General features: G+C 41.2%; 2 protein-coding genes across 5 annotated transcripts in view; one reads left to right on the top strand and one right to left on the bottom strand.

Annotated features, from left to right (window-relative positions):
- Positions 1-16,463, bottom strand: part of rnft2 (ring finger protein, transmembrane 2) — a 32,863-nt gene extending 16,400 nt beyond the window's left edge. For 2 of the 4 annotated variants that reach the window (XM_063034198.1, XM_063034196.1), the window contains exons 1-5: positions 16,414-16,463; positions 15,947-16,028; positions 12,723-13,201; positions 8,594-8,670; positions 6,001-6,101 (exon numbers count right to left, since the gene is read on the bottom strand). In XM_063034198.1, coding sequence (XP_062890268.1) covers positions 6,001-6,101; positions 8,594-8,670; positions 12,723-13,201; positions 15,947-16,028; positions 16,414-16,423 — 749 coding nt within the window. In that variant the 5' untranslated portion in view covers positions 16,424-16,463. The other 2 variants (XM_063034199.1, XM_063034197.1) reach the window with 2 other exon arrangements.
- Positions 16,464-16,601: 138 nt separating this feature from the next.
- Positions 16,602-24,902, top strand: part of spring1 (SREBF pathway regulator in golgi 1) — a 33,963-nt gene continuing 25,662 nt past the window's right edge. The window contains exon 1 of the mRNA XM_063034200.1: positions 16,602-16,853. Within this exon, the coding sequence (XP_062890270.1) occupies positions 16,743-16,853 (111 nt within the window). The 5' untranslated portion in view covers positions 16,602-16,742. The remainder of the gene's footprint in view (positions 16,854-24,902) is intronic.

Genomic DNA, 24,902 nt, shown 5'->3' on the forward strand with positions numbered 1-24,902 from the left:
AAAACCATATTCCTACAAATTTGCATTCATTCTTATTTTTTTCCATCGTTTTGAATATCAGTACTCCGTTTCCCTGTAGCCAAAGGCTTTCGCTCACAATACTGAGATGGCCCTGACCAAAATCACAAATGACACTCTCATCACTCATGATGATTTACGCCTCTTTGGGACATCTATCTTTTCTTGTCATGCCTTTATGAATTATTAGACCTCGTAATATCTCCTCTGGATTCCATGCCAATCAATCCAAGTGTAGCCATAGGCGGCCTCCCTTCATATTGTGCACCGTCACTTGGAGTTGCCCAGAGTTCTCTCCTTGATTTTCTTACCCAAAAATCACATCAGCTTTTACAACTCTGCTGACGTTATTCCAGTTCAACTCTGGAAACTGCTGCTTTGCAAGGCTGACTGTCAGATATCATCATCAAACTTCCTTTAAGTAACGGCTGAAAACTTTGCCATTTCTTTCTCCAGCCATGTGTAAAAACTACAAAATAATTAGTAAACCCCTACAGTTTTTATCCTTTATTGGCTCTTTGAACTTCCAAATCCACTTTCCTCCAGAGTATTTGTGTTTCTACTCCTTTACTTCAACCCTTCTACCTCTATGCTTTCTAACCATACTCTAGATTAGTAGATTATTAACCATAATCTAAATTCAACAAATGTAGTTCCATACATGCTAACCTGTGACTATTTTCCAAGAATTCATCTACACATTGATTTTGTGCCCCTCAAAACAAATAAATTCTTCTTCAAAGTGCTCATGAGCTAGTTACTCTAACTCCATAAATGTCCCCAGATTTAGTTCCTCTACTATAACACTACGAATATATTGGTCTGCCGCTCCTGAAAAAAAAACTTGATTCTTTCCCTTTAGCCTTCATGTGCTCCATTATCCCTTCAAAATTGCAAACTGAGAGAAACTTCGTCGGGCATCATCCTAGCTCCTTAGAAAGTCCCCCTCAACCTATAAACAGTTGCCATCCTTTACAATTCTTCTCAGTATCCATGCATTTTACCAAGCTTTTAGTCATTGTCCTGATTTTGGCATCTGTTCATACTATTGTATGAAATGCTTCAGGGTACAAACCAGAAGGCTCACAAATTGGAAACACCAATGAGAAAGTAATAAGGGTAAATAGGGTGATAGTATTTTGGCTTCAATGATAAGACTTCCTGTCCTTGACGCATCTCCCAATAGGAAAATTTTGTATTAAAGAAAATCTCTTTTGATCACTGGCACTAGATCAAAACTATAAAATGAAATATAGCATGGCGGCTGTTCACCAATTAGTTGGACATGAGAAATGTTTCCTTGATAGGCAAAAAAATTGTGATGTAAATTAGGTCTGCATTTAGCCATTACAATAGAGCAGTTAGAAAGAAAGATTACAGTGAAGAATCAAAATATGAAAACAAAATCGAATACTCACATTGCATGAGAGATTCAGATTAACACAACACTTGCCTCAACTACTGTTCAAAAATCTGACTGTTACAAATGAAACCTATAAAGAAATCAATGTTAAAGCAAATGACATCTTGCAAACCATGCAGGACAAAATAAAATTGAAAATAATTGCATGAAAAGATAATTCAAAGAAAGGAATTAGCAAAGTTTTGTACTGTGATCAATACATGATCCTTGATACGAAGGAATGTAATAGTGACATAACTAGGTAGGTTTCATATTCCTATTTTTATACCTGAATATTTTAATTGCTTTTGTTATTACTAAAAGGCAAAGTAGGTGTTCTAAATATTACCAATTCTCTTATCAACTATTCTCTATAAACTCTAAATGCACATAGATTTTTCATTTTCACTTGGTCTCATCTCAGTTAAGACTACTTATCTTCATTTCACTTAAGGTTCTTGGTTTGCATGTATACAATAACCGGTTTTGACTCCAGACTTGGCTACAACAACGTTGTGTAAATAACATTCCTACTAATACACTCAAAAACTCGTATAGATGTACCGTAGAGAGCATTCTGACAGGCTGCATCACTGTGTGGTATGGGGGAGCTACTGCACAGGACCGAAAGGAGCTGCAGAGGGTTGTAAATCTAGTCAGCTCCAATTATTAAGGACCTCCAGCACCCAGGGCATGCCCTTTCCTCAGTGTTACGATCAGGTAGGAGGTACAGAAGCCTGAAGGCACACACTCAGCGATTCAGGAACAGCTTCTTCCCCTCTGCCATCCAATTCCTAAATGGACATTGAACCCATGAACACTACCTCACTTTTTTAATATACAGCATTTCTGCTTTTTTGCATTTTAAAATCTATTCAATATACGTATACTGTTATTTATTTATTAATTATTTTTATTTTATTTATTATTTTTCTCCTCTTCTATATTATGTATTGCATTGAATTGTTGCTGCTAAGTTAACAAATTTCACGTCACATGCCGGTGATAATAAACCTGATTCTGTAAAGCAAGTGTGAGAGTTTCTCCCTCGCATGCTTCTGGAACAAGGAATGGGTCCAATTACCGATGGTGAAGGCAGCGACACAAAGGGAAATGATATAAAACTGTCCAATAGTTTTGTCTGTAACTGTAGAACAAGGGCAGTCATTTCGGCAAGTATGACAGAACCAGCGATGAGAAAACTATCCAATTTCACAGAATTAGAATGGCATAGCACGGGAGGAGGCCACTTGTCCCTTTATATCTGTACTATCTCTCTGCTAGTGCGACTCATGGTCATGAAGTAATACAGTATAGAAACAGGCTCTTCAGCTCAACAGTCCTTGACAACCAAGGTGTCCCCCTAAGGTAGTCCCATTTGGCCACAATTGGCCTACAGGGGTTCCTAACCCGGAGTCCACTGACCCCTCAGTTAATGATAGGGGCCTTCCGCTTAAAAAATGTAGAGAAGCCCTGCTTTAAATGCAATAGGTCCACCCTCTAGCCCTTCCTCTGTGAACCTGCAATTTTTTCCTCACTATCCATTAGACTCCGTAAAGTCAAATAGAATCTGTTTCCACCACATTGGTGAAGAGTGCATTCAAGTTACAAACACACGCTGCATAGGCAAATTTTTCCTTACGTTATTATTAATTTTCTATCCCTTTATTTTGTATCCATGTCTTCTAATCCATAACTGGTCCATCAAAGGAAATAACCTCTCAATATCCACTCTGTTCATACCACTTATCATTTAACAATAATAAGAATGATCAAATTTCTCCTCAGCCTCTTCTTCTCTCAAGAAACTAGGCCCTGTCTCTCTAATCTAAGATACAGGAGCAGAATTAGGCCATTCAGCCCAATACCCTTATATCCATGATCCTTTATCTCAGGAATCATTGTCGTAAATATTTCTGGACTAACTCTCTAGCACTTTCACATGGCAAATAGACTGAACACAGTACTTCAGTTCATGCTGAACCAGTCTTTCATGAAGCATACTTCCCTGTTTTTACAGCTCAATGCCTCAGTTGAAAAAGCTCAAAATCATGAAACCACATTAAACACTTTCTCAACCAGCCCTGCACTTTCAGTGATTATGCACCTATCTCTCTTGGTCTCTCTGCTCCTGTATCTCTATCGCAACCTTTATTCTATATTGTCTCTCCTCATTCATCCAACCAAAATGCATTACCTCGCATTTATCCACAATAAACTTCATCTACATTTGCCTGTCCATTCCATTAACCTGCTGTAATCTATCATCATCCCCTTTGCAGCTGACAATACTGTCAAGTTTTGTGTCATCTAGAAATTTAGAAATTCTCCAGGTTTAAGTCATTAATGTGGATTAAGTAAACGCAATTGTCTCAACACCAATCCCTGGGAAATGTCACTGTTCACTTTCATCGAGTCCGAAAAATAACTAATCATCATGACCTTTTGTTATCAATTACTTAGCTATTTTTTACCCATGTTATCAATGTCCACTTTAAGCCAAGTGCTTCAAATTTACCGATAAGCCTGTTACACCAGAAAGTCTTCTGGACACCACATTGACTGCATAGCCTCATTAAGTCTGTTATCTCATTTAAAAAATCCAATCAAATTGATTAAACATGGTCTGCCATTCTGTGATGACTTGTCATATTTTATCCATTTTTATCTAGATGACTGTTAATCCAGTCTCGGATCAATGCTTCCAAAAGCATTCTCACCATTGAGGTTGAACTGACTGGACTAGCCTGTAGTTGCTGACTAATAGGCCTCTTCCTTTTTCCACTGTCCTCAAACATTTCCATTCCATCAGAATCAGAATCAGATTTATTTTCACTGACATTGGCCGTGAAGTTTGTTGCTTTGTGGCAGGTTTAACAAATCACTACAAGTGACAACAAAAATAAATAGTGCAAGAGGAATAGGGAGGGAGTTTTCATGGAATTTTTTTCTTTCACTGCACTGGTGGGGTTCATTCCTAATTATAGTAACTTCTGCTTTTTTTTGTCAATTCTCTGCCATCATAAACAGTACTTCCTTATTTACTCTATCATGATTTTAAACACTTATCAAATCTTGCATCGTTTGTCTGGCTTAAAGAGAACCATTCCAATATTGCTAGTTTTCGTCTCTGATACATTTTATTATAATCTGACACCTATACGAAGGTCATAAAGTGATACAAAATTAAAGGTATGATTTAACTTTTATAGTATAAAGCATCAGTATAAATTGCTTGCGTTTGCACTCTAGACCACCATTTGTAAGCATACGAGTCAGGGTTACCCTAGTCCTTTACAACAGCCTTCTGAAAGTCATGTCACTTCAAGCATTCACATACAACTCCATTTGCATTCTGAACACTTGAACAGCTTTGGTCATGTCCTTAATACTGTACTATGTTGCTGATATTTGCCTCGTCTCGTTTCTCCCAATCAGCTGGAAACATCTGGCACTTCTCAACGTTGGAAGGTCCTACGTCTTTTGATTCCTGCTTCTTACTGTTTACTGTAGTCTTTTATCTGCAAATGTTGAACTTATGTGCTGCACACAGAGGAACGTCTAAGTCATTAAATAATAGCTAAAAGAGCAGCGGTGTCACCTGAATACTGACAACATCAATATGTAGGTCTCTCCACTACAAAAACAGCCACTTCCCACAGCTCTGTTTCTGTCTCTCAGTCCATTTCATTCCACAGGCTTCCATTTTACCAACAAATCTATCTAATACTGTTGGATTGTTTGAATTCAACAGCCACTATCTCCACTTTTTCTTTCTTTTACCTCTAAGGGCTTTTTTAAGTTTGTCAAACGCAACTTGCTTTAACAAGTCTGTATTGTTTTATAAATTAACCTATATTTTACCAAGTACCAATTAACATATTAAAAGTCTCCCACCACTGATTGGTGACTGACTGGCAAGGAGCTGCCAAGCTTATCCAGTCCCTTGTTTCTAAACAATAATGTGGCATTTAAAATCCTCTGGTCCTCCTATGTGCAATGAGGTCTGGTGAAATGTCTATCTTCACATTTACTTCTTTAGTAGTATGGACAATGCATTGCGTCTTGATGGGATGACCATCACTGTTTTAGCTGTCAGTACCTCCTCTGTATTTATCTATTCTATCTAATGAATTATGAATTTACATTTTGATAAATGGATAAACAGTTATTGAAAGTGGATCAATACTCCTGCCCCTGTTTGCAATGATGCAGAATTCAAAATTGCAAGCAAAGCATTTATGCTTCGGAGTACATTAAGCTCAGTAGATTAGTTACTTTAGGAAAATTTACACACCATTCCTACACTATTCAACATGGCTGCCCTGGGAGGTGGCCTCGTAAACTATTCAGCTCTATCAAGTACTATAGGTGAATCATAAGCAAGAATCATTATCGTCTTTTCAGGATATCTATGGATGGACAATAAATGCCAGGCCTACAGGTGCAATCCGACCCTTCAAAATTAACTGTTAGAAACAAGGCCCACCAAGCACAAGCGGGCAACCAATAAGCTTCAAAATAATGCACTTTTATAAACAGCATTTTACAGAAACCAATAACACTTAAAAACATCTTACCTCTTATAAAGCTCTTGAGCACTGAAGGTATAATACAAAAACAATGTGTTCCCTGTGAGGAAAACCAATATCCAGAGGTTTGTAAGTACCGATCTTTTTTCCTGTTAGAATAAAAATATAAGTGTACTATTAAAACACTGATGTTTTTTATTAAAAAGGCCTCCAGGCTATTATTTTTTCTCTCCAAGGACCCTTTTTTAAAAAAACACTTTCGCAGGTTTCCAAGAAATATTTACATAAATCACATTTGGCACAGTGTAAAACTGAATTTGCATTTAAATAGCATTAAAAAAAGCCATCAGCAAAAATTATACATTGGACTAAAGCTTAGGTGGCTTTGTCAATGATGCAGGGCGGTCTTAAGTGTGAAGTAGAGGGTAGAGAGAAACAGGGTTTACAAAGGAGATGCCAGACATGGAACGTGGGTGGCTGAAGTTAAGTTAAGCACAGGATAACGATGAGGTGGAAGATGTGGATGGAAATCAGGAATTGAGGAGGTTGTTGAAGTTGAAGGAATAATGCAGAGGAAGGATTTAAATATGAGGTGAGATTTCTGTATAAATCTGAAGAATTCAAAACAAATGTAAGACTTGAGATTTGCTTTACTTGTCACATGCACATCAAAATATCGAAAAATGCAGTGAAGGGTGTCATTTGCGTCAATAGGGATGTGCTGGGGGCAGCCTGTAAGCGTCACAGTGCTTCCGGTGCCAACATAGGATACCCACAACTTACGAAACCTAATCAATACATCTTTGGAACGTGGGAGGAAGCTGGAGCACCCGGAGGAAACCCACATGGCCACGGGAAGAAAGTACAAACTCCTCACAGAGACCAGCAGGAATTGAATCCTGACTTGCTGTCACGCAACTGTGCCATGTGGGTTAACAGGAAACCAAGACAGGTTGTGATGTGGGGCAGGTTCAGATTTAACAAACTTGGCGTGTGCAGGTCAGAAGGCCAGCTGATTTTGCATTGTATTCCAGAACATTGTGCTGCTAATGGTACGACTAAGGGTTTTAATTGTAACTAAGCTAAGTTGGATGCACCACCTCTGTGGTCAGAAAGGCAGAAGTGGACTCAGGAGTAGAGTAGCAGTCAAGCAATCTTTTTAACATCGTTCGTCAGCTCTTTAGATTAATTGGTAAGTGCAATAGATGATTAGTGCAACATGGCAAAAACATTGAATGACATTCTATTTTATATACGTAGAATTACTTAAGAAGAATTAAAATACAGTGAGGTCATTGAGGAAAAAGTGCTGATTAAGAGTGATGTCAATATGGAAAGCAAGATTGCTTCATTGCAAAATGCACTGTATTTTCTACTTTCGTAAGACAACATAAAGCAATATTGTTGTATTTTACCCCTTTTAAAAAAATCAGAATAGCACTTACGGGAACCTCAGTTTTTATGATGTGTTATGTATAATGTCATTCATTAGGGGATTCATCTTTAGTTTCAAATTACCATCAGGTTCTAAATTAATAAATCAATAAAGATTAACAGAAAGTGACACTGTGAAATGATCAATTTTCTTCCTCTGCAAAACGTTAGAACTCGGATCTGTGAGCAGAATGTGAACTGTAATAACCTATGTGATTAGACACAAACCCTGTCTGTGCCAAATTAGTTGATATCATGCAGTGTGGCTATAGGGAACTACAAATGAGAGGAAAAATAGGCAAGGTTCCCACTCTTGATAGCTATCCAGTGGTCCTGCTGGAAACTGCTTGTGTGGATGTTGATCGAAAGCAGAGCAGGCTCAGTTGTTGTGCTTTCTGAAAGATGAACAGCTTGTCAAGACTTACCACCTTGGCTCACATAAGGACTGCAATTTGGGTATGTGACTGAAAGGAAACTAGTCTTAATGCAACCTTACCCCAGGCAAAATAAAAAGTCAAAATTTAGCTGCAGTCAAATAATAAATACAATGACAATCTGGTAATAGGTTATAAAGGATAGAAGTTGAATCTAATGCAGTTTTTTCAAGTGCACATAGTAAAGAGTGGCAGTGTATTCACATCCAGGTTAATCAGATTCACAGGACATCTCACTACACTCTACTTCCGTTAAAATTAAGGAATTTAATTAAGCAACTTATATGAGAAACCTTAAAGTGTAGAGCAGCACAAGAGATAACTTTATAATTACTTCAGAGGAACTCAGCAGGTTTGGCAGCATCTATTGAAAGGAATAAAGAGTTGACATTTCGGGCCAAGGCCCTTATTCAGGGCCTGATGAAGTGCCTCGGCCCAAAACGTCAACTCTATTCCTTTCTACAGATGCTGCCTGACCTGCTGAGTTCCTCCAGCATTTTCTATGTGTTACACTGGATTTCCGGCATCTGTAGAATGTTTTGTGTTAACAATTACTTCCTCATTTTTACTTGATACTAAAGTAGGTTAAGGGTCCAAGGAACGAATAAAGGGCAATCTATGCTCTTTATCTCTTCAATGTAGAACAACACAGCACAAAGGACAATGAGTGAACTAAAGGGAAATAAAAAACACTTACGTGTTTTTTTTAAAAAAACAGTATCTTACTGAAGGGTGCAAAGAAAAGATGCTGCTAATGGATATGGAATACTTACTCTTAATGAAACTTGGTGTTTAACCGTTAAATTTGCATAAGCAAAAGTACTAGCCATTCCAATGCACACAGCAATTCCTGTATTGAATGCAAACAAAAAAAAAATGTTGTATGTAGCTTCAAGATTTGAAAATGTTTGAGGGTATTGCCCCTCTCCAATCTTCCAATGTATAACCTTCATAAATAACTGAATTAAAAAGTAAAGCCCAGTTCCATTGTTATCACAAGTCCCAAACAAATAAGAATCAGTTACCTATCCACTGAATTCAGAATATTCTGAGCATTGTTTAGCCCCAGGTGTGATACTTGGCAATATCTTTACAAAGGCAAAACGCACATGCCTCCTAATCAGGATAATGATCATCTCACTCGAAGGACAGTTGTAGATTACTTATAATTGATATTACTGGGAACATTCCCAAACATTGCTGCAAAGTGATGGTAATACTGAATTGCCAGAACCAGTTGCTGAAGTGACAGTTGCTCAATTGATTAATGTCATGACCTGAATAATACATATCATGACAAATTATGGGAAATCTCTGAGCTTCAAATGACATGTTTTTGAATATCTGTGCAGCTTTCTGATTAAAATGCAACTAAAGCCAGTTCGAAAGATAGTTTCATTAGAAACATCACAACCAAAGCAATCCTGATAAAGAAAGAAAATGCTGGAAATATTTGACAAACAATAACTAATGAACAAGAAAGTTAACCCTTCCAGTCAATAACCTTCCATTACAGTGAGCCAATCTTATATTTTACATGCTATTTAAAGATTTAAAATAAAGATTAGCGTTATTTGTCACAGTCACACTGAAGCATAGTGAAATGGGTGGTTTGCATCAAATCAAATAAGCAAAGATTGTGCTTGGCAGCCTGCAACTAACTGTGTGCCTTCTTGAATGTGGGAACACCCAGTTGCAACCCATGTGGTCACAGGGTGAACGTGCTAACTTGGGAATTGAACCCCAATCTTAACATCTGATGCTCTAAAGTGTTGTGCAAACTGCTACACTACTGTGCCATCCCAGTTAAAAGGAATGCCTAACCTTACTGGATGCTGAAATAGTAAACTCAAATTAGTCCTTCGGGGAAAGGAAAGTGATTTTGCAAGGAGGTTGGTTATTCTTTGTTTCTATTTTGTTAACCTGTGAGATGGGACCAAACAAAGTGAGCTTTATATAAAAAAAATCTGTAAGACGACAGCTGGAATACTGGTCAGGCCATCACATTATGAGATTGCTCTGGAGAGTGTTCTGGGAAGTCACCAGATTGTTGCCTGTCAAAGAAGTTTTCAGTGATGGGAGGAAAGATAATTCTCCTCGGAACAGAGGAGGCTGAGGAGTTACCCGTAAGAAGTACAGAAAAGTATGAGAACAGATAGTACGAAACATGATCATAGTAGATATGTCTGAAACTAGAGGGCACAGATTAACGGTGAATACAAGAGGGCATTTAAGAAAGGAACTTTATTACTGAGGCGTTTGGAATGTGGCAGAAGGTACTCTCACAACGTTGAAGAAGTGGCTTGAAAAGCCAAGATATAGAAAGCTATAACTCAAGAGCTAGGATAGGATTGATAGGGAGAGGTGCTTGATAGTCAGTGTGGATAGCATAGACTGAAGATCCTATTTCTTTATGAGAAACTACGGTATGTAATGCCAGTAATTACAAGCATGCCATCCACTACAATGCCTCAGGTTGCAAGCAGAACCGATTTGAATGTTACAAATGGAGGAGTGGAACATAAAACGCCTATGTTTTGCTTCAAGCAGTGATATAGTGAAGTATTATGCTCTTCTGTGGCCAGTGATTCTACAGAGAATCACCAGCTATTTCCTTTATAATAGTCAATTTGATCCTCATTTCTGACTTTCACAACTTCACAGATTGTATGATTACGCAGAAATCACAGCCTTGCACAGCACTGATGTTCTGAGTTAAGCGATGGTCTGGTCCATTAGCTTTATCCCAGCCATAGCTGACATAATTGGCACAACCCTATGCAAATTAAAGGTACAATTGACCTTACTTGAAATTTATAGTAATCTTAATGGAATATCAAAATTTTAATTAATTTCTAAGACATTAAAGTGCTTTTCATTATAGTTATTTACATTTAAATCTAGTTGAATTGTTTTTAAAAGTTTCTGGTTGTCAGACATTTAAGAAAAGTTTATCGGCCTTTGGCAGCAGTGAGGTATCAAAAGGGGGACAGATAGAGTATATAGAAAGAACTTTTCTCCTTTGGTGGGGCTGTCTAATACAAGAGACCATAGATAATAAAAAGAGAGGTGGGACGTTCAGAGAGGAGCTGTTGAGGATTTCCCCCCCCCCCACACAGAGAGTGCCTAGAATCTGGAACATGCTGGCTGAGGAGGTGGCAAAGGCAGGTACTCTGATTGAAAGGTGCATCTCGAGAAGCATTTGAATCAACAAGGCATGGAAGGCTATGGACCAAGTGTGGGTAAGTGGGTCTTGGACAGATCATTGAAAAGGTTAGCATGGATATGATGGTCCAAAGGGTCTCTGTTTCCATGCTGTATGACTCGAAAAGGCCAGGACAAGGTGATGCAACCCACCCACTATGTTCTCGACTTTGCAGTACACTCAGGACACAGGGCAAGCTTCATTTATCCTCCACATCCAGACCAGCTTACTGCAAGTAGCGAGGCACCGTAGCAAGTTCAGAGAGGTAGATCCACTACAGAAAAATCCTCTAATAACTGGAAAACCAGAACACATATAACTATGTGTGAAGCTGGAAGAACTGCTGCCTCCCAGCTCCCATAATCTGCACTCAATCCTGACCTCCAGTGCAGTCTGTGTAGAGTTTGTATGTACTTATGACTATGCATGATGCTCTAGTTTCTTCCCATTTCCCAAGGATATGTGTGGGTCGGCCAATTACCCCTAGTACAGGTATATGCTAAAATCTGATGTCATCTGATGTGGTGAAAATGTGGATAAAATTGGATTAATATGGGATTACCTTAAATAGGTACTAGATACTTAACATGAACACAACAGATCAAAAGTCCTGTTTTTGTGCTGTACGACTTAATCTAGATATCTCACTCCACAATATTTAGTATCAAAATATTATTCAATGCAATACACATCTCCATTGAAATAAAATTTCAAGCCATGATCAAAAGTAAGAGTCTGGAGACTATGGGCAGAAATCCTAAAATACTTGTTCATCAAATCTGAAAGGACCTGCGGCCAGCACAAAAGCACCAAAAAAAATCAACCATTTGCAGCACGGTAGCATGGTGGATAGGACAACACTTTACAATACAGGGGACAGGGGTTCAATTCCCACCACCGCCTGTAATGAGTTCTCCGCATGACCATGTGGATTTCCTCCACGTGCTTCGGTTTCTTCCCACAGTCCAAAGGCATATGGTTGGTAGTTTCATTAGTCATTGTAAATTGTCCCGTGATTAGGCTCAGATATGGGCCTTTTCTGCACTGTATCTCAATAAGTAAGTAAGTGACACGTATGAAGTGTCCTGCTATTTTCAAAAGGTTTAATTAACCAGAACACCTTTCCCTCCACAACACAACCCCTCTAAAGTACCTAGACAGACTGAGTTCTCAGAATAGCAGAAAAGTATTTACATTAAAGCGCATCAAAACCTATTTAAAAAATTGGGTTTGAAAGACGCACTCTGAAGGGCTTGGGCAAAATCCTTTGCTGTGATTGTTCTATTAGTTAGCATAATAAGGATGTATGTAAATCTAATGTTCTTAAGTACACATCGTCGTCTTTTACAAATTGCTTGCCGGTCTTTATGTATAGTTTTTCATGAAAATTCTATTGTATTTCATTCTTTTTCCTGTAAATGCCTGCAAGAAAATAAATTTCAAAGTAGTATATGGTAACATCTACATGGTTTGATAATAAATTTACTTCAAACTTTTGAATACAAGCAGAACTGATGTCCCATGGACTCAATTGCTTGATCTAAGCATGGAAGCTTCCAAGTATTTGCTGTGGGCACTTAAGGGCTAACTCCAAATTTTTCCACAGTGTAATAAATAACCAGTAACAATCAACACAGAATTTATAGCTTAGCGATCTGTTGTTAACAGAAGTTTGAAAAGCATCCAAATGCTCATACCAAGTTTATGTTGAAAGCAAACTTTTGCCAGTAATATCAAGATAAAGGGAAGGCCCTTTTGAAGCCAGGCAATTGCAGCCTTGAGCTCTGACAGTGCTGGGGCGGGCGTTCCCGGGTCATCACCGCCATCTTCCATATTTCCATGGCGATCACCAGAAACATGCAACAAGGATGAACGATGGTGGCTGTGGTGGTAGTGATGATGCCGATGGCGGTGATGGTTCTGCATGTTCTCTGTGCGAATGCCTCCCTCCTCTTGTGGGGTCATCTGAATAAAGACATCTCCAGTTCCAACTGAGGCGCTGAGTGAAGACCCCAGAACTAGGCCGGACTGGAATGACGCGGCATTGATTGGGCCTGACTGCAGGCTTGTCAAACCAGAAAACATTTGCTGAGGGGATGGGCTTTCAGGTTTGAGCCCTTCAAAAACACCATTCTCATCCACACTGTTCTCTGAACCAACTGTCTGACTCCTTGATCTAAAAGAGAAAATAAAAAGAACTCACAAACAGTGCTGTAATTAAAAACTTAAACATAACATAATTGGATATATCATCTGCCAAGGTTTTGCTATCGGTAAACTGTCACACGCAATTCATATTGAGAAGGAAATCAACAGCAGAATTACCGAAATAAGTGTGGCCTTTGGCAGTCAACATGCAATTATGTCGGAGTGCAGGGATATCTAACAACCGAAAACCAAGGTCTAGGAAGCCACTGTGCTGTCTGTCCTGATGTATGCATGTGAAACCAGCCTAGAAATTGGACCCATTCAATTTCTTTTTAAGATGTCAAATTACACATAAAGATTTGTCCAGCAGATTGAGTTAGCTTCTCTCAGAAAGTTAGCCAGGGGCTCCCAACTTCTGGGTCCATGGAACCCCTCGGTTAATAACAGGGGTCCATGACATAAAAAAGGTTGGGAACCTCTGGTCTAAACCCTCAACTTAGCACGCTTGAGATTCACTATTGATTTACCCAATGATATATGTTTCCTCCATTGTTGTCAGTAATTGGGAGGTTTTGGTCAAAATCAATCTTTATCAATGACACAAGATAAGGACTCCATCGCACAGGGATTTAGGATAAGCTGTTACTTGTCACTGATGTTTTGCATACAGCCATTTGCCAGCTGGTTTGTAACAGTCAACGTGAAGAAAATGATTCACTGGCGCTCCCTTTGTTAAATGCAGTCTCCATGTGCAAGATCAGTTCACTGGCCTCTTGATCAGCCAGATAACAACTTGCATGGGGTTATACACAGCACAGGAAGTGATCAGGATAGATTATCAGGGGACTGCTTCATCGAGCACATCCGCACCATCTGTCACAAGCAGGACTTTCCAGTGGCCAAACTTTTTAATTCCCATTCCAATTCCAAAGTATCATTCCATGGCCTCCTCTCGTGCCAAGATGAGGTCACTCACCCGGATGGAACACCTTATATTCCGTCTGGATACCCTCTAATCTGATGGTATGAATTTCAATTTGTCCTTCTGCTGCATAACTACCCCACCCGCACCCCCCTGGCCTCCTCTATTCCCCACTCTGACCTTTTACCTCTTCTCACCCACCTATCACTTCCCACTGGGTCCCCTCATTCTTCCCTTTCTCCTACTGTCTGCTCTCCTCTCCTATCATGATTCTTTCATCTCTGGCCCTTGACCTTTCCCACCCACCTGGCTTCACCTATCACCATCTAGCCACCCTCTTCCCCCCACAGTTTAATTCAGGCATCTCCCCCCTTCCCTCTCAGTCTGAAACATTGACTGTTCACTCTTTTCCATTGATGCTGCCTGACCTGTCGAGTTCCTCCAGCGCTGTGTGTGCCTTGCTTAGGTCAGACTATTGTTTGAGGATGCAGAGACAAATAGGAGAGTGCATTACCCCCTTCCTCCTCATATTTCCTCACTGCAGAGAGCCTTTCCAGTCACTTTAGCTTGTAGAGACAGGGGAAGAATTCGGTAACTATGGCTTACTTCCCAGGGCACAACAATGAAGAGGTCTTTGCAAGCTCTTCATGTGGTGCTCAATGGGAACCAGACACCTCCTTTCAGCGTGAGACAATGCAAAATGTCAGAGCGCTGCTTTTAATGTTCTTTTTTAGCCAAATTTCATTAATTCTCTGCAGGAGATCCAGGTAGGTGCTAGCACTCTACGTAGCTGTGTTTGAAAGGTGAAATCCAATTTCTAGGCAACAATGGTATCAGGCTGAATCAGTTTCACATAAGCAGTCAGAGGAAGCAGACAGGTAAAAGATGGCATGAGAAGTCCTGCATATTGATGCTAAATCATAGACAGGTTTACACACTGATGAGATGAGGATATCAGATGAGTAACTGCAAACAGAATCTATACATGGCAGACAACGAAGGACAGAAATATTCCCCACCAAGAACAAAAGAAACATTTCAAGGGCTCACTAAGTCAACCTTGAAGCATTTCAGTATGATGTAGAGTACCAGGAAAACATGACTCTTTATTTTCCCACCTTTCGAAGCCCCATCCATTGTCAATATAGTTTATGAACCAAGGCAGAACAGAAGCGAAAGCAACGATAACCTCACAGCAGCAGCACGTCCATTGGTAATCATGCAACTCAAAGCAAGATCTCCTGTTCAGTCTGCCACAGGCGGTTCAAAGCACAATCTGTCTTCAGCAGCCATTCACATGTTCACAGAATTCAAACCAACCTGTGATACCATGGTCATCTTTGAATTCAACGGACGAACGATCGAATAATTAATGCATACGTACAAATATGGCAGTATTCAGAAACTATAGGATAATTGGTGGAAGAAATAAACAAATTCACACTGTTACAAAACTTAGATCTCTTTAGTTGTACTTAAGACACGCAAAATTTGAGCAGGCTAATACAAAATATAAGAAATTTAAAACAAAAGAGGTTCTGAATTAAAGAGAAACCATAACTTCAAAAGTCAGGATATAATACTTGTTGATCTTCTAGACCTTACCCTAAGATTACAATATTTTCTTAAGGAAAGAGTGAACTACATTAAACCACAATTTATTTAATGACCATGTCTAATAACCAGCTGGATTATGGAAGAAATCCACTTTCTACCCATTGTAAAATAATTAAAATTAACTACTCACATTTGCAATGTACCAACGTTTGCACTTATTAAATATTTCTTTGCCAAGGCTGACCCTTGGCCTTCCCCATCCACTTATTTCTAATCAAATAACGGCACCCTTACCTCTCTGGTGGAATGTTATCCGCATTACTACTATGCCTTCTCTGCATCTTCTTCCAGTCCGTCGTAAATTGGAAAAAAAAATCTAAACGCAATGGAAAGTTGTTTTACTGACGTAGATGGTAAAATCAATTTTGGAAAAACAGATCCAATGAACATTCATTTTGTACATGCCACAGAGTAAATTGAGCAGTTCTAGAAATTATATTTCACATATAACGTCATATTAAAATATTTTATCATCTGCTTGAGGTACACGTAATATTATGTTGGAATACAACATTAATCAGCAGCCTGTAATATTGGATTACACATTTTCACAGCATGAGCGGTGACGCCCTGTAAAAGTAATAATATTCTATGCTGATCACTTTGGGTTGTTGTAGGATATGAAGAGGGTTGCTATGTTTTAGTTGCATTGTTCACCACACAGCTGAACATTAAGACCCCCGAGTACTGTGTAATCTCACCCCCATTCATTCCGGACTGCAGCAGTCACCCTGCCTGTGACAGCCCTTTGTTATTTGCCCTTTGACCTTTCGCCTGTTTAGCGTCATCGCCGAACGCGGAGAATTGGCAGGCGCGCCCACCAGTCAACGCGCGGCATTTGCGGAATCGGAGCGAGTGATCCAATCCGGCGGCAGCTCCGGGGCGGAGCTTCCTTTGGGTTCGCTGTTGTTTTCCTACCGGAGCCGGGAGCGCGGCGTTGGGGCGGCGGAGCATCGCGGCGCGCTGACGGCGAACGCCATGGATTCGGGCCGGTAGTACGAGTTGGGGATTTGGGTGAACCGCCGGCCTGATGGTGCACTGCATTTCTATGGTGTGGCGCAAGGTGCTGAGGAAGCGCTGGGTCCTTGCCGTGGTCTTCGGCCTTTCGCTCATCTATTTCCTGCGCAGCACCTTGAGACAGGTGAGAACAACGTCCCCATCCATCGAGAAATGGGTGACACCACCCCGATCCTCTTCTCCATCCGTCAAGAGATGGGTGACACCACCCCCGATCCTCCACCCCATCCATTGAGAGATGGCTGATACCACCCCGATCCTCTACCCCATCCATTGAGAGATGACTGATACCACCCCCGAATCTCCTCCCCATCCATCGAGAAATGGGTGACACCAGCCCGATCCTCTTCCCCATCCATTGAGAGATGGCTGATACCACCCCGATCCTCTACCCCATCCATTGAGAGATGACTGATACCACCCCCGAATCTCCTCCCCATCCATCGAGAAATGGGTGACACCAGCCCGATCCTCTTCCCCATCCATTGAGAGATGGCTGATACCACCCCGATCCTCTACCCCATCCATTGAGAGATGACTGATACCACCCCCGAATCTCCTCCCCATCCATTGAGAGATGACTGATACCACCCCGATCCTCTACCCCATCCGTTGAGAGATGACTGATACCACCCCCGAATCTCCTCCCCATCCATCGAAAAATGGGTGTCACCAGCCCGATCCTCTTCCCCATCCATTGAGAGATGGTTGATACCATCCCTGTATTCCCTCCCCATCCATTGAGAGATGGGTGTCACCATCCCCCCCCCGATCCTCTTCCCCATCCGTCAAGAGATGGGTGACACCACTTCCGATCTCCTTTGCCATCCATCAAGAAATGGGTGACACCACCTCTGATCCCCTTTGCCATCCATCGAGAAATGGGTGACACCATCCCCAAAACCCTTCCCCATCCGTCGAGAGATGGATGACACTCCCCCCCATCCCCTTTCTCATCCATTGAGAGATGGATGAGCCCACCCCCAATCCCCTTCCCTATCCTTCAAGAGATGGGTAACACTACCTCTGATCCACTTCCCTGTCCATCGAGAGATGTGTGAGCCCAACCCCCCCCCCCACCGATCCCCTTCCCCATCCATCGAGAGATGTGTGACACCACTCTTCTGATCCATCCTGAGATCCGGACCCTTTGCCTTGGTCAATCTGTCTGGAACTTGCTATTCTGAGACGGGTTAGACGTGTCCCTGGATCTGAGCTGTAAGTGCCCACAAGTGCCTACCTCACTCCGCTCTCATCATTCTGGTTCCAAATCCCTACCCTGAGACTTCTTGGTTTCTCTTGGGCATTTTATTATTATTATTATTATTATTATTTATTCATTTAATGGGAGATAAGAATCAACTGGCACTGAAATGCTTTAATATGTTATCACAATAATGATAGTAAGACGATAACTCTTTTTGATCTAGCTCATCGCCATTATGCGGGATAGGTGAATGGAACTTCAGAATGATTACTCGATCTGTTTCTGGAGCCTGAGGTGTTAAAACAAAAACTAATGGGTACACAGGCTAACAGGTTTCTCCATTGTGTCTCAAAGGAAGTGGCTGCAAGATGGTGGATATATTGGTTGTACTCCACCAAAATTCCCTGGATTCTGCAGCATTTTGCACAGGGTTGGAAAACTACAAATTGTAACCTCACTAATCTAGAAGGAAGAGAGACTGAAAGCAGGAGGTGTAGTGAGTTAGCTTTATATCGATCTTTGGGAACATTTTGAAATTCATTATTATGGAAGGAACACCAGGATGTTCAGAAAAGTTCAAAACAGTCAAGAAGTTAACATGATTTTATGAAAGGGAAATTGTGTTTAACAATTTTGCATGGTGTCTTTGTGATTTTTAACAACAGGTGGATGAAGGATGAGAGCATAGTTGACAATTGGTATCCAACGGGGTGCTAGGACTCAACTGTAGTTCATTTTGTATCCAGTTTGTTTTGTATGAACCATTTCCTTTATGTAAACTGTTTTATTATATCATTTCCTGTGTGGGTTAATCTGGGTTTCATTTCGAAACACATGATGGAAAGACATCCAACTCTATCCACTCTTCATTTCCCTGTGAAACAGCAATATCTTTTCACAAGATCTCATTCAAAACCCAGATGGAAGCTTCCATCTCAGGTGATTTTTGGGAAGGTGTTTAACTCACCGCATAGCTGTGTATATCTGCATTGTGAGGGCAGTGGTGTGAAAAGATAACTCGTCTTCAAAGGCATTGTCCATGGATTGGAGAGGCATCTGAACACCAATGTCAATAATGTCAGCCTCCAACCTGAGCAACATCAATCGCTGTGGCCTAGAAGTGAGGTCAGAATTTGGCGTATCGATTGTGTCATTGTGAAACTGGAGGGAATCCCCGATTAGCATAGCCACAGCACGAGCTCGGGCCGAAGCTGAAGCAGTAAGAATGAGAGCAGCATGTATAGACATGGTGAGAGCACATGTGGAGGCTACATTAAGTGTGCTCAGAAGAAAGTGAAGGGACAAAGGTATATGAAGTAACAGCTGACTTAGACAGTGGTGAGTCTACAACAAGAATCAATCACGACAGCCAGTGCAGCTTACTAAATAATATGGCCTAACACATTTTGGCGATGAAAAAGACAGTGCTGCAGCTCCACAAGGAGAAGCTGTCCACACCACACGGACAACATGCCTTTCACATAGGCCAGGTATTGACAGTCAAGGTCTACAGCAACAAAGACCCACAATGCCCCCTTTGCAGTTTTGTCAGAGCAAAACCTTAGTCAAGAGTTGCTACCGATACCAACTTCATTTGCACAGACACAGACAGACCGAACATCCATCTAATCCAGGACACACTTTTCACAAACCAGTCTCCATGATGCCCTCATTCTGGGTATCTTGCTCGCTGAGACCTAGTCACAGCAGGACCAAAAGTGTTCAACAACCAGTCTGCCAGTTATCTGTCTTCGAAGGCAAACTTTCACAATGCTGTGGAAGGTCTAAGTCTCAAACCTAGCGAAGATCTGTAAGAGACTTGATGGGGAGTCACTGCAACATGTACCTGTTAGGGCACTTCACATTAATAATCCAGTTGCGGGGTTACAATTTCCGTGGCAGAGACTGGACAAGTGCTGTGGCTCTCCAGAGCCAATCAAAGAATCTCTCCTCAGCAGACTTGATAACTTTCCAAAGCTCTCACACAATGTACCTGGAAGCTACTGGAGCTTGCAGATCAGTTGTCGGAACTGCAAGCCACAAAAAACAAGGGTCACCTACCAGGTCTGAGTTTCGTGGATACAGCAAGAGGAATAAACCTGATAGTGGAGAAAATACCAAACACCATGCAAGAACAGTGGATAACTAAAGGTTTCAAGTCTAAAAGGAAGCCTCATGCCAACAATCCACCGTTTTCATTCTTTGTGGAATTTGCCTGCTGTCACGCAGAAATGCAAAATGACCCTAGTTTTACAGTATGGTCTCAACTTCTGGTAATAAGTTAACCAAAGAGATGTCTCCATCAAATGCATGGAAAACCAAAACCCCTATCACAGTCAACAAAACTGAAGTAGCAGACTCTTATCATGAACCCCAGTGGACAGTGTCTAGTCTACAAGAAATCTCACCCCTTCAAGAAATGTGGAGGATTAAGAAAAAATCTGTTTGCATATCGACGACGTGTTCTAAAAGAGCACTCAATATATTTCAAATGTGCTCCAACAGCAAAGCACTGTAAAGTTATCCTAAACTGCACTGGGTGCACCCCATTCAGGGCTAGCACCTTGGGCTACTACTGATTCCACCACAATTGCAGCAGAGCATGGAGGGGGGCCAGCTGAGCATCCATCAGATGTAGCCACTTCCTCTTGCACAGAGGTATGTGGGAAAGGTTCCAAGGAAAATCCTGTTCTCAACTGCGTGTGCTCATTCACACCTTAAGGCCCTAGCTGACATGATCCCCCATTGATTCGTCTGCTGAGATTCTCCAGTTATTTCGCAGAGACACCATCTGTGCATGTAAGATATGTGAACAGCGCAATGTTATGCCCAATGACTTGACCTGGGTTGGGCCATAGTCAGTGAATTCTGCCTTGATAGCGTTCATCAACCTAGTGTCAGCACATTTAACACTAATGTCCTGGAGAGCTGGCACCCAAGCTATCTCAGACGCTATGAGAATAGAAATTATATGAATGAGATTATATGGAAGCAAACTAAATCCCACACAGACTTACCTCTGCTCAACCAGAGTTAGGCAAGCTGGGCTCCTGTCACTTGGAAGATGTCTATAAGCTAGCACCTTCCGTTGAAGGTGAGGTCTTCCTTCAAATCATGAACAGAGAGTTCAGTAAAGATGAGACAAACAGTTGGGCAGCTCACCTTCCTTTTTGCTCGCCACGACAACTCCTACCAAATAGCAGAGAGCTGGCCCTCAGTGGACTTGTCCCTCAGTCGCACATTGAGAAGGAAACTCGAAATGAAGGGCCATGATACAGAATTCATGGAGAGACCCTCCAGGAACAATCTTGCTGAGTTAGCGCCTCCATTAGATCCCAGCAAAGAAGACTGGTATTTGCCCAACTTCGATGTATCCCACCCCCAAAACCTGCACAAATACGAATTGTCTTTGATTCAAATGCACAGCTTAAAGGTGTATCACTGAACAATGTGCGCTTGCCAGGTCCAGACTTAAATAATAGTCTGCTCGGGGGTCCTCATGCTTTTCAGAACTGAGTCTGTCGCAGGGATGGCAGATATTGAACAAATGTTCCACAACTTCCTAATGAGAGAGGATCATCGAGATGACCTCAGATTCTTGTGGTTTTGTGACCATCAACTGGATAACAAGATTCTGGAGTACCATATGAGAGTTGGTGTACTTGTTAACTGCCGTTCGCCAGCTGTGGCAATCAATGGCCTTAGGAGGATAGCTATTGATGGAGAGAAGGAATTCGGATCTCTGAAGCATGTAGACACATAGAGAGACATTTTTATGTGGCTGATGGTCTTAAGTCATTTTCTAGGGCAGAAAGAGCAGCCAGTGTGCTGAAAGCAGTGCAAGACTTGTTGGTGCAGTCTAATCTCGGACTGCATCTGATCGCTTCCAACAGTGCTGAGGTCATGCAACGTTTCCCATCTGAAGATCTGACCAAAGGTCCACAGATTATTGATCTTGGACAGGACCTCCCCCTTACGCAGTGTTGTTTGGACCTTGGGTGAGTCCTCATTATCAACACCCTTACTTTCCAGGTCGCTGATTCCAAAATACCCTTTAGACATCATGGTGTGCTATCAACAGTGACCTTGCATTTGCTTCTCCCGTCAGTATCCAGGGATGCTTCATGTCAAGAGAGTTGACTTCAGACACTTGTGGGTGTGATGTCCCACTCAATAAAGAGAAAAATGAGAAGTGGTAATAGTGGTGTTCTTCCCTTCAGGATCTTAAATATTTGAAGCTTCCAAGAACTTACACAACAATTCCACTCCTACAACCCAGAAGAACCAATGGAAGTTTGTTTTTAATGATCTCAACTTGGCTGATCATTCCACAAGAGGGCTTCAAGTTAATCAGTTCACCCTCTTCTCATGATTAACTGGCCCAGCATTTCTTGCTGATCCCTAACCAGGAACATCATCAAGGACAACATTTTTGAAGTGAGAACAGTGCAGTGAGACAATTTCAAGGCCAGTCTCTGAGTCTATCCTTTTACGAAAGATTTAATGAAAAGATCATTTGACTTTTAGTTTCAGTAGTTAAGTTTGACATCCTATGGATGCCAGGCTGGGAGTGTTCTGGCCTTTAGGGGTACAGTTAGTTTTGTATGAGCATCACTTCCTGTTTGTAAGCTGTTTTCATATCATTTCCTGCGAGGGTTAATTTGGATTTCGTTTTGAGGCACATGGTGGAAAAGCATCCATCTCCATCTGTTCTTTATTTGCCCTTGAAACAGCAATATCTTTTCCCAAGTAAGATCTCATTTAAAACCCTGAATGAAGACTCTGTCTCGGGCAATTTTTGAGAAAGTGCTTAACTCACTGCGTAGCTTTATATATCCACACTGCGAGAGCAGTAGATACGTCCTCCCCGTGACTGCATGTGTCTCCTGTGGGTGCTCCAGTTTCCTGCTGCATTCCAAAGACATACAGATTAGTAACAACAGGAATTCTGCAGATGCTGGAAATTCAAGCAACACACATCAAAGTTGCTGGTAAATGCAGCAGGCCAGGCAGCATCTATTGGAAGAGTTTAAGTCGACGTTTCAGGCCGAGACCCGGTCCTGACGAAGGGTCTCGGCCCGAAACGTCGACTGAAACTCTTCCAATAGATGCTGCCTGGCCTGCTGCGTTTACCAGCAACTTTGACATACAGATTAGTAGTGGAGTTGGTCACTTGGGTGTAATTGGGTGGCATGGGCTTGTGGACTAGAAAGGGCTGTTACCGTGCTTTCTAAATAAAAAATAAAAAGTTTGATCAGGTTAGGCCTATATTGGAGTATTGAAGAATCAAAGGTAATCTTATTTACATACGCAAGATCCTGGCAGGGTATGTCCTGAGCAGATGTTTCCCCAGTGGGGGTATCTACAGCCAGCGAGCATAGATTCAGAAGAAGAGATTGCCCATTTCAGATGGGGTGAAGAGGACTTCTCTGAGGACTATGATTCTTTGGAATTCTTCACTCCAGAGGGCTGTGGAGGTGGACTATTGAATATATTGAAGAGGTAGTTGACCAGTAATTACATTACAAGGGAGTAGAGGGGTCTAGGGAGAAAACGGAAAAGAGCGGTGATCAAGATTGGATCATTCATGATCTGATTTCATAGCTGGATACCCTTAAAGTATAGACTAGCTGACAGCTGCACTTGTTTATTTTGAGCTTTGTTGACATTTTTTACCACTTTTTCTATCTCCCTGAGATAATTGTAAAATGCTGATTTTCACATCTCTTGTATACTGAAAAAGCAGCCTGCAAATGTCATGACTTTTTCTTGTGGTTTCTCTGAGTCAGTTGAGATGTGTCTTATAAATTGTTTGAGGCCAATGTTATCTGAAGGTATAACATTCCTTTCAAATAAATTTAAAGGAATAGTAATTTAAAGGAATTTAAATTTAGTGAATCTTATCTCGTCATTGATTCCAACAATTCCAAGTGCAGTGGAGCAGAAAATATATATATGTATGTATCCTGTGTATTGTAGGTGAAATGAGAGAGGGGGGAGAGAGAGAGTACAGAGTACTGAAGATAAAGATTAAATGATTTCCAACGGAGATAGTAAGGCTTTCTTCACTCGAGCTGTTGTAGTCCATTCCAATTTTTTGCTGTTGAAACTTGTGGAGGATCAGGTGTTGAATGTATTCCAGAGGAAGAGATATTTTGGAAGCCAAGGGGATTTGAGAGATGTGTGAGAGAACATTAATGGAACAAAAAAAAAATCAAGACATCCCAGCTCTATTGTGAGAGAGGGAGAAAGAAAGTCAGAATGTATGCAAGATTCCTCCAACGTAGTCTGAAAAAGAGGTTTTTAGATTTGTATTGCATGGAGAGAGGTAATAGAGTGATTGACTAGGGCAGGGCAATAGACATTGTGCCAAGAGGGTTGGTGAGGGCAGGATAGAATTGGAATTGGTTTATTATTTTCGCACGTTCAGAGATACAGTGAAAAGCTTGTTTTGCACACTGTTCACGTGGGTCAAATCATTCCAAAGTGTATTGATTTAGACTAGGGTAGAACAATAACAATGCCAAATAAAGTGTAACAGCTACAGAGAAAGTGCAGCGTAGATCATAATGAGGTAGATAGTAAGGTCAAGAGTCCATCTTTTTGTACTAGGGCACCAATTAGTAGTCTTACAACAGCAGGCTAGAAGCTATTCTTGAGCCTTGTGGTTACACGCTTTCAGGCTTTAGATTCTCCTGCCCCATGGAAGAGGGCAGAAGAGTGTATGCCAAGGGTGGGTGTAATTGTTGATTATAAGACCATAAGATATAGGAGCAGAATTAGGCCATTTAGCCCATCTGCTCTGACACTTCTTCATGTTCTGATTCATTTCCCTCTCAGCCCCAGTCTCCTGCCTTCTCCCCGTAACCCTTCATGCCCTGACTAATCAAGAATCTATCAGCCTCTGCCTTAAATATACCCAATGACTTAGCCTCTACAGGCACCTGTGGCAACATTCCACAGATT

The sequence above is a fragment of the Mobula hypostoma genome, chromosome 27 (assembly GCF_963921235.1).
Source record: "Mobula hypostoma chromosome 27, sMobHyp1.1, whole genome shotgun sequence".
Taxonomy (NCBI): Eukaryota; Metazoa; Chordata; class Chondrichthyes; order Myliobatiformes; family Myliobatidae; genus Mobula; species Mobula hypostoma.